Below are 12969 nucleotides of genomic sequence, written 5' to 3'. Positions count from 1 at the left end.
GAGCATTGGTAATCGTAAACTCAAAATTGGGCCGGTTGTTAAACGACGGTTATGAAGTAAAATAAAATTATTTAAAATATAACAGCAATCAAAGATTTTTAACCAAAAACGAGATTTACTTTGCACGTTCTCCAATAACTATTTATCTTTCATACATCATGCCAGGTAAGCTCAAGTAAAATGAACGTGGACAACGCGTGAAGTTTACGACACGGAATTAGTATTTTTGAATCTATCTGAAATTTCGTGTGTATTTCATTACCTCTTTTGAAATGTTAGGTTTGTAAAAATATATATTACAGTTAGTCTTTACGGAACACATTGTATATTACGATCCTGATAATATAGCTTAACTACAGTAAAAAGACAGGATGGGAAAAAATGTGTCAAGAAATAAAGTCATAAATGAAAATATTTGAGGAATGAAATTATAATGCTTTAATTTTAATTGGCTAATTATTTTTTAATAATGCTTTTATTTTTCCATGCAATTCTATTGTTATTAAAGTACCTTTCATCAATTATATATTTTGTATCAACTTTTTTATTATTTAGAAATAGTTTTAAACTAAAAAATAATCTTCCAGAAAAATAATTTTTATATTTTTCTGACGTTTACTCTAAAGTAACTAATGATTTGAGCAATAAAAGCAATAAAAACTTTTACCAAGTTTAAAAATTAAATGCAAACTTCGTCAATTTATGCTTCTGTGCGAAACTGTATAAAGCAAAGATTTTAAAATAATCAAGATTTCATACAAAAACGGAGGAAAAACGTAAGAAACGCCTATGCAAATATTTCAGCTGAAATTGTCGAGTTTCAACATAAAACGTTTTTTAATTTTTGTAGTCAACAGCGTCATTTGTTGACAAACTTTGTAGTTAGTTTTTAGATTTAGTGAGGAATATTTTTTCTTTTAAAGTTTTTGAAGCAGAACGCAACAAACCACTCATTTATTTTTTTATTTTCTACTTTTTTTTTATTTTTTTCTTTCTAGAACGACAATTGTATGTAATCAAATTAATTTTCTCACTGATGTTCATTTTAAATGCTAGAAGTTTTTAACTTAAATTTGCAAATTTTATTTTAAACTAAAGGCTTTATTTATGTATGTTTGTGTAAATATTTCAGGTTACCCGATTTCATGAAACAATTGTATAAATTTTTAGATGTGATAAAACTCTGTTTGGGCAGCTTGTCTCCTCTTGAGCGCATGGATATCGCTGCTTATTTCGTTTCAGATGTAAGTCTCTTTCAACTTTAATTCACAATACAACGTTGGAATAGAGGCATCATAACGCTGCCTAACCATTATGAACTGGCTGTTCGTGAGCATTTGAAATAGTAGCTTTATTATCGTAATTGTGGGTTAGTTTTGCGATTTCTAGTCATTATTGTCGATAATTGCATTGAAAGTTGAAATTTGGCCAAAATAGTTATTTTATCGTAACAATGATATGGTCATCGTAGGTGATCAGCCGACCCGTGAAGTGGGTTAGTGATTTTTTGTGGTCCCTACGCGATATAACTACCTCCGCCCTCAAGGGCTTCGAGGTCTCAGGCCCATCCGGCAGGCAAACCACCGGCCGCCACCCAGAAGCATTGTGCGTAGTCCCTTGCAGTCTCCTACTGCCCAATCCTTCAACCCTACAGACGCACTAAAGGTTAGTGACATAACAATATTAAGATTAAAACTAAACTTAGTGGCGCGACAGCCCATAGAGGACCAAGGCCTAGTGTGCCCATCTCAGTTTTCTTGACCTTGGGCTCCGGGGTGCAAGAGCAGATGTTCCGGTCAGGTGGTCAGCCGAAAGCGGAACCCCCAGTGTTTAGTTCTCATGGTACTAACACTGGGTATGCTTGGTACTCATTTATCGACCCACTGAAGGGATGAATGGCTGAGTCAACCTTGCCCGACTCAAGGATCGAACCCAGGACTTGTGGCACGGGAGCGCGAAGCGCTACCACTCAGCCACCGGGCGTCTTTAACAGTAAATTATTTAAATTAAATTAATGTCAAATTTAATTGTTGTTTCAATTATCCGTAACCTAATAACTACTATAGCCTAATCTTGAAATTAAGTCGATCGATTATGGAAGTAGAACTAATGAGAGAAATATTGATTTGGATCCCAGATCCCTTAATCAGTGAGAGAGAAAGAAAAAAACCCTACTAAGAAACGTGGAAACGGAGAAAAAGCGAAACCTAGTTTCATTTTTTGCTTTTCCGCGGTACTTGCGTCCGCTTCCATAGAAATGGTCATGACGTCTCCAGAGTGGTATTGCACATTGTGCAATGCTAGGTTTCATTTGCTTTTGTGCAATGTTTCACCCAACTTATACATGAAGATTTGGCTATTCCGCCACGAAAAAATAATCTTCAATATGCTGGCATTAAAATATAAAAGAATAGAAAAAATTTAAGTGGTTCTGTGAGATGAGTTGATGCGTGTGGAGTACAGGACATGTGTGCCCCTCTCCGTTGTGCTGCTAGTTGTCCAACACTTTCCCTTTATTTAAGAACCTCTTTCAGAAAGGCCTAAAGTTTGTTTGTTTTTTAAAGTTTGTTGTTAAAGTAAAGTCTGAAACTCTCACTTGGAGATTTGGAGGTGTTCACTAAAACAAATTGTAAAATCCCTAGAATCCCCATTGATTGCCGACCCCGGAGACCAGATTAATTATTGGTTTGATACTGATTGATCTGGTGGTTTGCTCTTTATCCCTGTTTTCTTTAGGTAACCAAGGCTCTTCTGTGTTTGTTTATATGAAAGAGAGGGCAAGGTATGATTAAACTTTAGTGGATTATCTATTGTAGCATGCATCGGGTTTGACATTTAAGACTAACGTCGTTATTGATGGAGCATAACAAAGCAAACACATGACTATATCAACTAGTTAGCCACATCACAGCGTATATATATATGTATATAACATAACATAACAATTATTTGGCAAAATGCCAGGTTTACCAATTGTTAAGCTACTGGAAATTTCACTAATAATTGCAAGAGAACCCCCCATGATAAACTGAGAGCTCACCTCCAAATGAGGTAACTCAGGTTCAGTCCCAGCATTGGAGGTCGAATCAAATTCTATTTCCGGTTCGCACTGACCACCATGCTGACTTTAAAATATACTCAGTGATAAGCAGTTCAAGGGTTAGAACTTTAGAATACATTTACTTACGGACTTTTTGGTTTTCTTCTCCATGTAACGCAAATGTGGGTCAATTCCATTAAAAAGTACTCTACGAAGACTAGTTTTTTGTAATGCTGAATCCGAGAGTTTTCTTGTTTTGTAAGTTACATTCAAAATTACGAGGCTACGAAGTTGAAGTTAGATTGTTGTAAACCCAGAAATGAGACAGCTGTTTAGCACCTGTTATACTACTAATTACTTGAAACTAATAATAACTTCCAGATACCGTATATTAATAATTACCACAAACCGTAAAATTTACATACAATTAAGATGATTAAGATTTATACAATAGGTACCGTTTCAAATGCTCACGAACAGCCATCTTTATGATGTCCCCTATCTTCTCTTCAAATTTGTAACCGTTGTGTTGTGTTGTGTTACTCCGCATGCATCTATATTTTTAAAATAACGGTGGAAAATGAAGTTAAGAAAACTGGCATATTCCGGATCGCAAAGCAATATTTAAAAATGATTTTTAAAAAAAAGAAAGAAAAGGAAAAAAATGGACTTCCTTGAATAACTTTTGATATAATAATAGTATCTTCACGTTCTATGCTTAAATCTTAAAGGATTGGGGCTATGGCTTCAAATATGCTAATTAATTGGTGCAGACGATATTTTAAGTTGTGAAATTAGACACAAAAACATACTTTCTCTTAATAAACATGCCTTTTTTTCGAAGAATTATAAAAGTAGAAAATATAAGAGTAGCCGTAATCTGAGAAATATGGTCCTATTAGTTTGGTCAGGATAGCAATCATAAGTTTGAACCCTCTAATGTCAATTCAATTTGTGCGTATTTCGCCATATCTCGAGAACTTTTTAAGCAAATTGAAATTTTTTTGCATAGAATTATAAGAATCATTTGTCCAAAGATAATTTCAAGCAAAAAATAAATTTAAGTAAATATTTATTATTTTTTTTAATAATAGTCGAAAAAGTTTTGAATTGCAAAGTATACATTTTTTTACATCTTTTTTAAAGTTTTTAATTTTTTATGGCAAAATACAAAATTTTGAGCGAATTCTGTTGAATAGTTCCTGAAAATTCAAGTTTTAAATATACGACTTTTTTAAAATTCGATTTTTTTTTCGGTAATTTTTTGCATGGAATTATCTTTGTATAAGCGAATTTTATAATTTTGTGCAAAAATGTTTAAATTTTCTTAAAAAGTTCTCGATACATTGCGAAATACGCTAAAGATAAAATTAACATTAGGGGGACCAAATTTTGGATCGCACTCCTGACCAAATTATTAGGATCATATTTCCCAAATTGTGGGTGCCCCTTATATTTTGGGGACAGGAATTCAAAAAGGTATGTTTATACAGAGAAAATACGTTTTTGTGTCTGATTTCGTAAGTTAAAATAGTGTCTGCTGCAATTAGTTAGTATATTTGAAGTCACCCCCTTGAACCATTAAGATAGAGTTCTAGAACGTGAAGATCCGATCATCAGATCAAAAGTTAATCAGTGTGATTTATTTATTTGGCTCATTGTTGACTAGTGATGTTTGAAAAACACTTTTCCAGATCTAAAAAAGTATGGGTGGTATAAAACGTTAATTTTTTTTTGTTAGGTCTTTAAAAAAGAAGGATAAAAGCGTAAGTTTCGCAAGCGGCATTTGACATACTTCGATAGAGTGTAAAACGGCTTTTCAACAAATTCACTTAAGGTTGTTTTTCACACGCACTATCGATGGTTGACTGAATGTAAACAATAACAAGCTTCCTAAAACCGAAAGAAATTAAGCAAACTTCTGGTGTATCCCCCCCCCCGCTTATGTTATGTTATGTTTAAATTTGCGCGTCCTTTTACCATTCATAAGAATTTCCGGCAATTTATAAATTCCAGGAGGTCGTGATCCTGAAACAAATTTAACAAAATTAATATCACGATATAAATAAAGTTTGCCTTATTTTGAGTGTTAGTTATTTTAGGGGTTGCGTGTTGCAGCTCATAGTATGCTTGCGGAGTCTTCCAAATTCTTACGTTGTTTGTTTCATTGAAATTTAAATTTAAAAAACGCGTTTTATGGCAAACACTATAAGCCTAATAATATTGGATGTCTCCCTTTTACAAGGCTTAAAAATCAATCGGAAGTAGTAACCCGGAAGTGTCTTACGACGAATTTTAACCCCTTTGCGCCATCTGTGCTTAGCTTTACAGGGTCAACCATCCATCGTCACGTGAAAGAACGTGTTTTTGCGAATAATATGCTATTTTCATAACAGACATTCTTGATCGTTATGTCAAGTTAAGCTTAGCTTTAACAAGCGCCCTCTGTGTTAATTCTGTAAATGGCGCAATGCGCCAATAAGGAAGAAAAGTATGTGGATCTGGTTTTTTAATATAGGGTGATTCTAAAAAGATGGGCAAAATTTTAGGAACTTTAGCAAACAATTTTTATCAAAGAATGCATGGTCGAAAACAAAACGCAAAACCCCTAGAGGGAGTCAAAGTTTATGTTCTTATCTGAGGCCAAAACACACAAAGAACGATGAAGTTAAGTTATAAAAGCAAATTTAATGGCATGTGATTACAATAAGTGTTCAAAACAGTGGCCGGCAGCAGCTATGCACGTAGTACAACGGCGAAGAAAAGATAGGCGAACATTCTGAAACACACCAGGCATATCACGAACTTTCCCTGCAGCGGCCGAAAGCTTGGCGACAAGTAACGTAGCGCAGTAACTCGCAACAGGAATGAAGCTTTCACGTTTGATCAAACAACTTTCCAAATGCGCCAGCACCTTTGCGTTTTGTTTTCGACCATGCATTCTCTGATAAAAATTGTTTGCTTGGGTGTGTACTATCACTTCCTGAAATTTTGCCCATCTTTTTAGAATCACCCTGTATATATACAACACTATATTACCTGGGCTTATAAAAAATTTCAAAAATTGAAAATTATTCATTGATTTTGATATTTTTCCTCTTGGGGAAAAAAATCTCTCCAAATTCACGATTTTTTTATGAGTTAAAGAGCGTTTAAAATATTTAAGTTCCTTGTCCGTCCTAAAGCCATGGTAATTTATTACGGCAAAATAATTTTGCTTAACATATTAGTTTTTGCTCAAAAATAAGGCATTTAAATTGTGGCTTTTTTTTCACAGTAAAAGAGTTTCGAAACAGACTGTTAACATATAAAGTATTACTGATCTTAAGCATGATTGTTTTATGGAGTAATATATTTGTATAAATATTTATTTTATATTGTAATATTTCATAAGCATCATTGAAATATTTGTTTTCAGATCGAGCGTGCCCTGGATGTGGTGTTCGAATTCGCAACCGACATAAAGAGAGCCCTCGAGAGAATTATTCACACCTCGTCGCTCAAGAAGGAGAAGAACACCCAGGGTGAAAGACTGAAAGAAAACGTCGGTCAAGCCTTGGGACGCTCCTTAAAAAACGTAACATCTTTTCTTTTCTACTCTTAGATTACAAAACACTGTTTTTTATCCATTGTCTCGTAATTCCATGAATTGATCATGGAATTCCATGAATTGATCACTTTGAAAAAATTAATCTAATATAAAATGTATGAGTGAGGAGAACAAAAACTCTTGAATTATTTTTGATTTAATGATCGTATTTTCACTTATTAAGATATATGTTTAATGATTTAAAAGATATACTTTAAATATATTAATTAACTTGTAATAAAATTAGTCGCGAAACGTAATTTTTTCTAACGATTTTCTAAAATGTTTATTTCCCAGGAACTATTTAACCAATTTCACTTAAATTTTGGATTTTATCATTATAAACGCTTTTAAGGATGTTACTCCCATACTTTATAAATAAAGCATTTTTAATAATTATTGGATTAAATAAATGAAAAAAATAATATAGATTAATTTTTTTATGCTGTGGCCCATTACCCACTCAGTAATTATAATTCTTATTTAACTATTTAAATTAAATATGTTTTTTTCCCCTGAAATTGAACCATCTACCTACCTTTTGAGAAAGTAAATAATGTTATTAATTCAACTTAACATACATATTATGTATGGTATATTTCTCTTTGCATACTTTCAATATGTATGTCATTTCTGACTCAACTTAAAAGATTACGTATACAAAACATTCGAATAAATGACTTCGATATAACATTATCACTTTGAGTAAGTTAATAAAAACAAGGCGCTGACCATTACAACACAACTAAGTTATTGAGAAAAAGCAAAATAGTAGTTGATGGTGTGACAAAAGGTATTCGTGTGCTCTTCACTGTCTAGATGGCGCAACGTCGCGCGTGTGTATCGAACCTAATAGGCTAACTCACGCGTGACGTCACTTGCAGGTATCCAATTAAAAAGGAATTATAAACGCAACTGTAAATCTATTCATTTTATATTATCAATTATCATCTTATGTGTATGGGAGGAACCAATCGCCAAGAGCATCTCCGTGTTGATTTCCTGGAGCTATGAGACTGGAGAGAATGACCAGAGGTATTTAAAAACATTAAATGAGCTGGGAAAGGCCATCAAATCTGCGGCGGACACTCTGTTGCATCACGGTGACATACAATCAATGCAATAAAAGATATTTCACAGAGATTCAAATCCATCCTGTCCACATCTATTCCTATACTGTCGCCTCCATGACCTCAACAAAGTACCGCTCTTACTTCAAGAACTTACTCCAATGCTGTATTATCTGGGCTCATAAGAACTGTTATAAGGCAATGATTTATGATCCTTTTCATCTAAGCGGGAAAATGTCTCGAAATTGGCGATTTTTATTTGTTCATTCTAAAGCCCAGATAATTCTTCACGGCAAGATGATATGTAGAGTTTTAAAATCACCGCTTTGCTTCGAGTGAAAGGCACTCTTAAACTGTAGCTTTTATTTTCCTTGGTGACAGATCTTGATAGGATCAAAAATCATGTTAAGAAGCTTTGTTAAGGGTCACTTCTACGAATTAAGCTAATGCGTAGAAGTTAGTTGTGCATCCAAGGGATGGGAAACATTTTGAGCATTTTTAATAAGTGTTAAAAAAAAACTCTGAACCTTCTTTTCATTTATATGTAGATTTTTTCCTGCACAAATTATACTTCACTAAAAACAAACTTATTAAATTGGGCCCATCCCGGTAGTTTTTCCTACCATGAAAATACAGTGTTGTTTCCTCCTCGAATTTTAACATTGAATTTTCTCCTTTTAAATCATTATCATTAATTTGACTCTTTGACTGAAAACTATTTTAAAGGCCTTGCACATGAGAGAGCTTATGAAATTGAGAAGTTTTCATGAACGTGTTTTGGCTAGCTTCATGAATCTAATGCACAAGAAGTAAGTTTTTTTTTCTTCACTTAGTGTTTGAATATTTTTATCTGTGTTTTTTAATTTAACCTGGACTCATATATTTCCGGATGTTTTTCAGAGAGATATTCAGCAATATGAACTCGGTCAACAAAAACCGTTCTGTTTCCAAAAATTTAGAACAATTTATTGAAGAGGTAAGTTTGCCTGTACTTGGTGTCTTTTTCATTTCTTTAAAATAAAGTTTGGGATGTATCAGAATCGGCGAAATAAGAAATCCATAAACAGAGCATTTTTATGACATCGAAGCATGCCTAGGTTAAAACTTAAAGAGTATTTTAGACGTAACTAAATTGTTAGTGATAAGTAGTTGTTCATGATTTTGATATTGCTGCTGGGAGTGTATCAGCCCAGATAGAAGCCTTCTCCTCTTCCGCCCTAGCTGCAAATTGTATGGTATTGGCAGTAAATGATATTTTTTTAATATTTTATTTTATAACCGTCGTTGAGCAGCGGACCCAATTTTAGGGCTTACGACTACTAATGTTCAACTCCACAGCCTTGAAATTTCGAACCTTATCCAGAAGACAAGGGAATTCCTGGATTAAGTATTGGGAGGAATTTGCCAACGTGGAGGACTTTTTGATGGAACTTACCCGCATTTGTGTTACAAGGAGAGGAAAACAACGAAAATCTCCCATGGTTAGCCTGACGACAAAGGGACTCTAACCCATGATCCATTTACCACTGAGCATATTTTACATCGGCACGGTGGTAGGTGCGAGCTGGGGGAAGAATTCGTACCGACCAGCCATCGCTGGGATTCAAACCTGGTTCCGCTCATTCGAAGGCGAACACTATATCCCCTAAGCCAAAACGGTTCAGTAAATGATGTTTGGTGTTTTCTGTGCTTTCATACACGTAAGTGTGTGACATATCATGTACTTAAGTATATAACAGTACAGAAAGCACCATTAGCTGGTACACTCAATCGTCTAAAAATTAGCCATCATGTATTTAAAACTGTTCTTGATTTCACCTTGGATCTTTTGTTGGATTTCTTGATTTCATCTTGGATCTTTACCTTGGATCTTTTGTTCATGCAAAAAATGACTTAACCTCTAAAATCAAAAGTTTTATTAGCCAACAAAACTTTTTGAGTCTTTAGACTCTTTTGAGGTGTCATTTCATCACCGGGATCTTAACTATAAAACTCTCATTATATCTGTTCTCATATATGATAAAGAAAAATTGTCTTAACCTTAAACGTAGAACACAAAATATAGTAGTTTTTGAAAAAGAGCTACCCCGAGGCATCCTTGGCTGTGTCGTAAAAAAGGAAGGGAGACTTTAGCGTAGATATTTTAAATTTATAGAACTTCTAAAGAACTTGAGACATTAAGAGAATGGGCTGGACTGCTAATATTGCTGGAATGGAAGTAAAAAAAATCGGATAATTGTTTTTTGTGTGTGCTAAAGCCCTTAATGAGTCGGAAGGCCAAAATAGCGATGACTTGACTTTAGAGTGATTGGGGGGTGAAAAATTGGCCGTCTTGGTCAAAAGATAGGTTGTCCTTAAGGAAAATTCAACAAAAAGCCTTGGCTTACTCTGGGATGTTGTGCTGAATACAATAATGTTGAGTTAGTAAAAAATAATAAAATTAATAATAATTAATTTGTATATTGGATTCCCAAACATTTTAGCAATAACTTTCATCCAAAGCAAAACAAAGCAACATCATTATTTTTATTTATAAACAGTGTTGAACCGCCAACCCAATTTTGAGTTTTCGCTCAACTCCGTAGCCTTGTAGTTTTAAACCATCCCAGAAGATAAGAAAACTCCTGGGGTGATGACATTGGGACAAACTAGCCTTCGTGGAGGACTTTTTGATGGAACTAACCCGCATTTACGTTACATGAAGACGAAAACCTCCCATGACTGTAAGTGGATTCTAACCTATGATTCATCTACCCCTGAGAATATTTTACTTCAAAAGTGTGGTTGATGCGAGTCGGGTGAGGAATTCATATCAACAAGTCACCGCTGGGATACGAACCCAGGTCAATGTATTGAGAGGGTCACTTCAATACCCTTTCAGCCATTGGGGGTTCTACAAAAGCACTCAGCAATTTTATTTTTCTATGCATGCCTTCAGCATTAGTGTATGGATAGTCATGGGATGCAAAGGTGTGGCGTAACTGCCAGTGCAATTATTAAATGTCATCTCACTTGTGTGCCTATAAGGCAATCTAGCTCGATTCAATCATGAGACACCTTTTGATAGATGAAGGTTGGCATTGTCTATAACTATCTTCCCTACAAAGGCACTCCTTTTTTTGTCTTGAGTTTGGATTGGATTAAAAAAATGTTAAGTTCGGAAGTGGTTATAATTAAAGTTGCACTTTGAAATGGTCATAAAGGAAAACTACTGGGCCAAATGTTATCGAACTAGGTACTTTTAATACTGCATATTATTCAAGGATGTAGTGGAGGAGATAACCATGTGAATAGAGAGTTTTAAAAAAAAGGACGAAATCTTCGCTCTGTTTAGAGGAAGCACAACATTGAGAGTCTTGACCTACACAAGGTAGTTGTGTTGCTGAAGAAGAAGTAATTGGTTCTCAAAGTTGACTTTAAAGTGGGATAATTACCTACCACAGTTTCAGCATATTTCTTTTTAATAAATTTTGGAAAGAATTTGTGCTTATTTATTATAGGTCCGCATACCTCAAATAATCTCTCTAAACTTTATTTTGGTGTGATTTAAATGTACAAGGAGATGATAAAAACAGAGATTTGATCAAATCTCTAAGCTAGATGATCAGTTCACGTAACATGTTAAAATAACAACCCTGTGTGGTGATTTCCTTAAAGAAATGAAGCGATCTCTTGATCAAATCCCTTAACTGTTTTAGTGAAAAAATGAAATAATATTGTTTATTAATATTGTTACGGTCTTTAATGTAATCAATCGGTTATTGTTAATAGAGTTACCTAAATAACATACCACTTTCACATTTTAATTTTTATTAGACATAAATCACTAACAATTACATTTGAAGTATTTTAATAATTAAATACAGTTATTCAAATATTTATATTATTTTTGGTAAATATATTTTTCCAGAAAGTACTAAAAATTCATTATTTTTGCAAGTTCTGAAAGTGTTACGATTTAGGAAACCATTTGCTTAATCTGTATCACCAGCTCCCTACTTACAAACCTAGAAAATTTATACAAAAATGACTTTACAAAAAATTATCACACAAAATTGACTAGAAAATTTATACAAAAGTGCTTTGTATCACAATGTAAAATACAGTACTGCATTTTCTGAACTGTTTCGATTTCAGTAAATGACATTCTGAGTAAAAAAAGTGACCATAAAACATAACAGTTTATTGCTAGAAAGTTCAATCATGACTTTTATTGGGAATTGTATTGTAATAACAATGAACATAATTAATTATTAAAAAACACTTATAAAACAAATTATTAGATTCAATGTTTAATAGGTTTTTGGTTTAGTTATGTTTTAGCTACTACATACACATTTTTTTTTAAACTTTTGGCCGGCACATTTCTTATGAACCCAAGTTTAGCATATTGAAAACATTGCTCCATATCTTCAAATGAATGAGCTCGTAAAATCTTGAGAATGGGTATTTTTATTTTCGATTTTTATTTTCATCTTTATATTTTGCCAATGAAGTTTTTTTAAATCAAGTAATATCTTACCTCTTCCGTTTCTTAGGATAATTTATTTAATACGTGTGACTTGCTTCGAGGAGCTGTTTTCTTAGATTTTTGTTTACTTTTTTCGATTTTTTTAAAACTGAATTTGAGGGTTTTTGATCTTCTTTAATTTTACATTCATCTTCAGCTCTTTTTCTTTGACGAGATTAAGTTCAACTGATAGTTCCAGTTTATTTTTATAATGGCTGCTTTACAACTATAGCTCTTTGTGATTTAGAGGCATTGAAGCAGATTTGTGTGTTAAAACCTTACCAAACCTATGATCACTTGTATCACGAAGAGGCTCATCACTAGGGTCCGACTGATTCGTATCCAGGATAATAATTTCATCTGGCAAAAAGTCAGTTTCATTAATAAGATCGAAAAGAATTTGGAATCGATTAAGTAGATCGAAGAGCCACACTTAAATCCTTGAGCATAATTTCCAATGGGGTACCTACAAGTGACGTAGCTATGTGGCTATTGGTAATAATCGCATATAGTTCATACGTGACGACATTTGATGAATTTAATTCCATAACGATTCAGGAAAATGTTCTTTGTTTATCTTAAATATTCCGGGGAACTTTCAAAGATTTTTAAAAAATGTTCCCTTCGTTTTTCCGCCAACAACGTTCAAGACCGTTTTTTATACGCTAACAATTTTATTAATCGAAGTGAGGTGTTAAAGGGATTGATAACAAATGTAACACAGAGCTATGCAAGTTCTGACTTGTTTATTTCATTTTTT

At 33.6% G+C, this 12969-nt stretch overlaps 1 protein-coding gene across 1 annotated transcript in view; it reads left to right on the top strand.

The window, feature by feature from the left end:
- The window catches only part of LOC107452391 (uncharacterized), a 59780-nt gene that overhangs the window by 20999 nt on the left and 25812 nt on the right, over positions 1-12969 (top strand). Inside the window, exons 10-13 of the mRNA XM_016068853.4 lie at positions 1133-1244; positions 6459-6617; positions 8426-8508; positions 8600-8675. Coding sequence (XP_015924339.2) covers positions 1133-1244; positions 6459-6617; positions 8426-8508; positions 8600-8675 — 430 coding nt within the window. The remainder of the gene's footprint in view (positions 1-1132; positions 1245-6458; positions 6618-8425; positions 8509-8599; positions 8676-12969) is intronic.

This window comes from Parasteatoda tepidariorum, chromosome 5 (genome assembly GCF_043381705.1).
Source record: "Parasteatoda tepidariorum isolate YZ-2023 chromosome 5, CAS_Ptep_4.0, whole genome shotgun sequence".
NCBI classification, from domain to species: domain Eukaryota; kingdom Metazoa; phylum Arthropoda; class Arachnida; order Araneae; family Theridiidae; genus Parasteatoda; species Parasteatoda tepidariorum.
The sequence above is the reverse complement of the archived record's forward strand: the minus strand, read 5'-3'. Positions and strand labels throughout refer to the sequence as shown.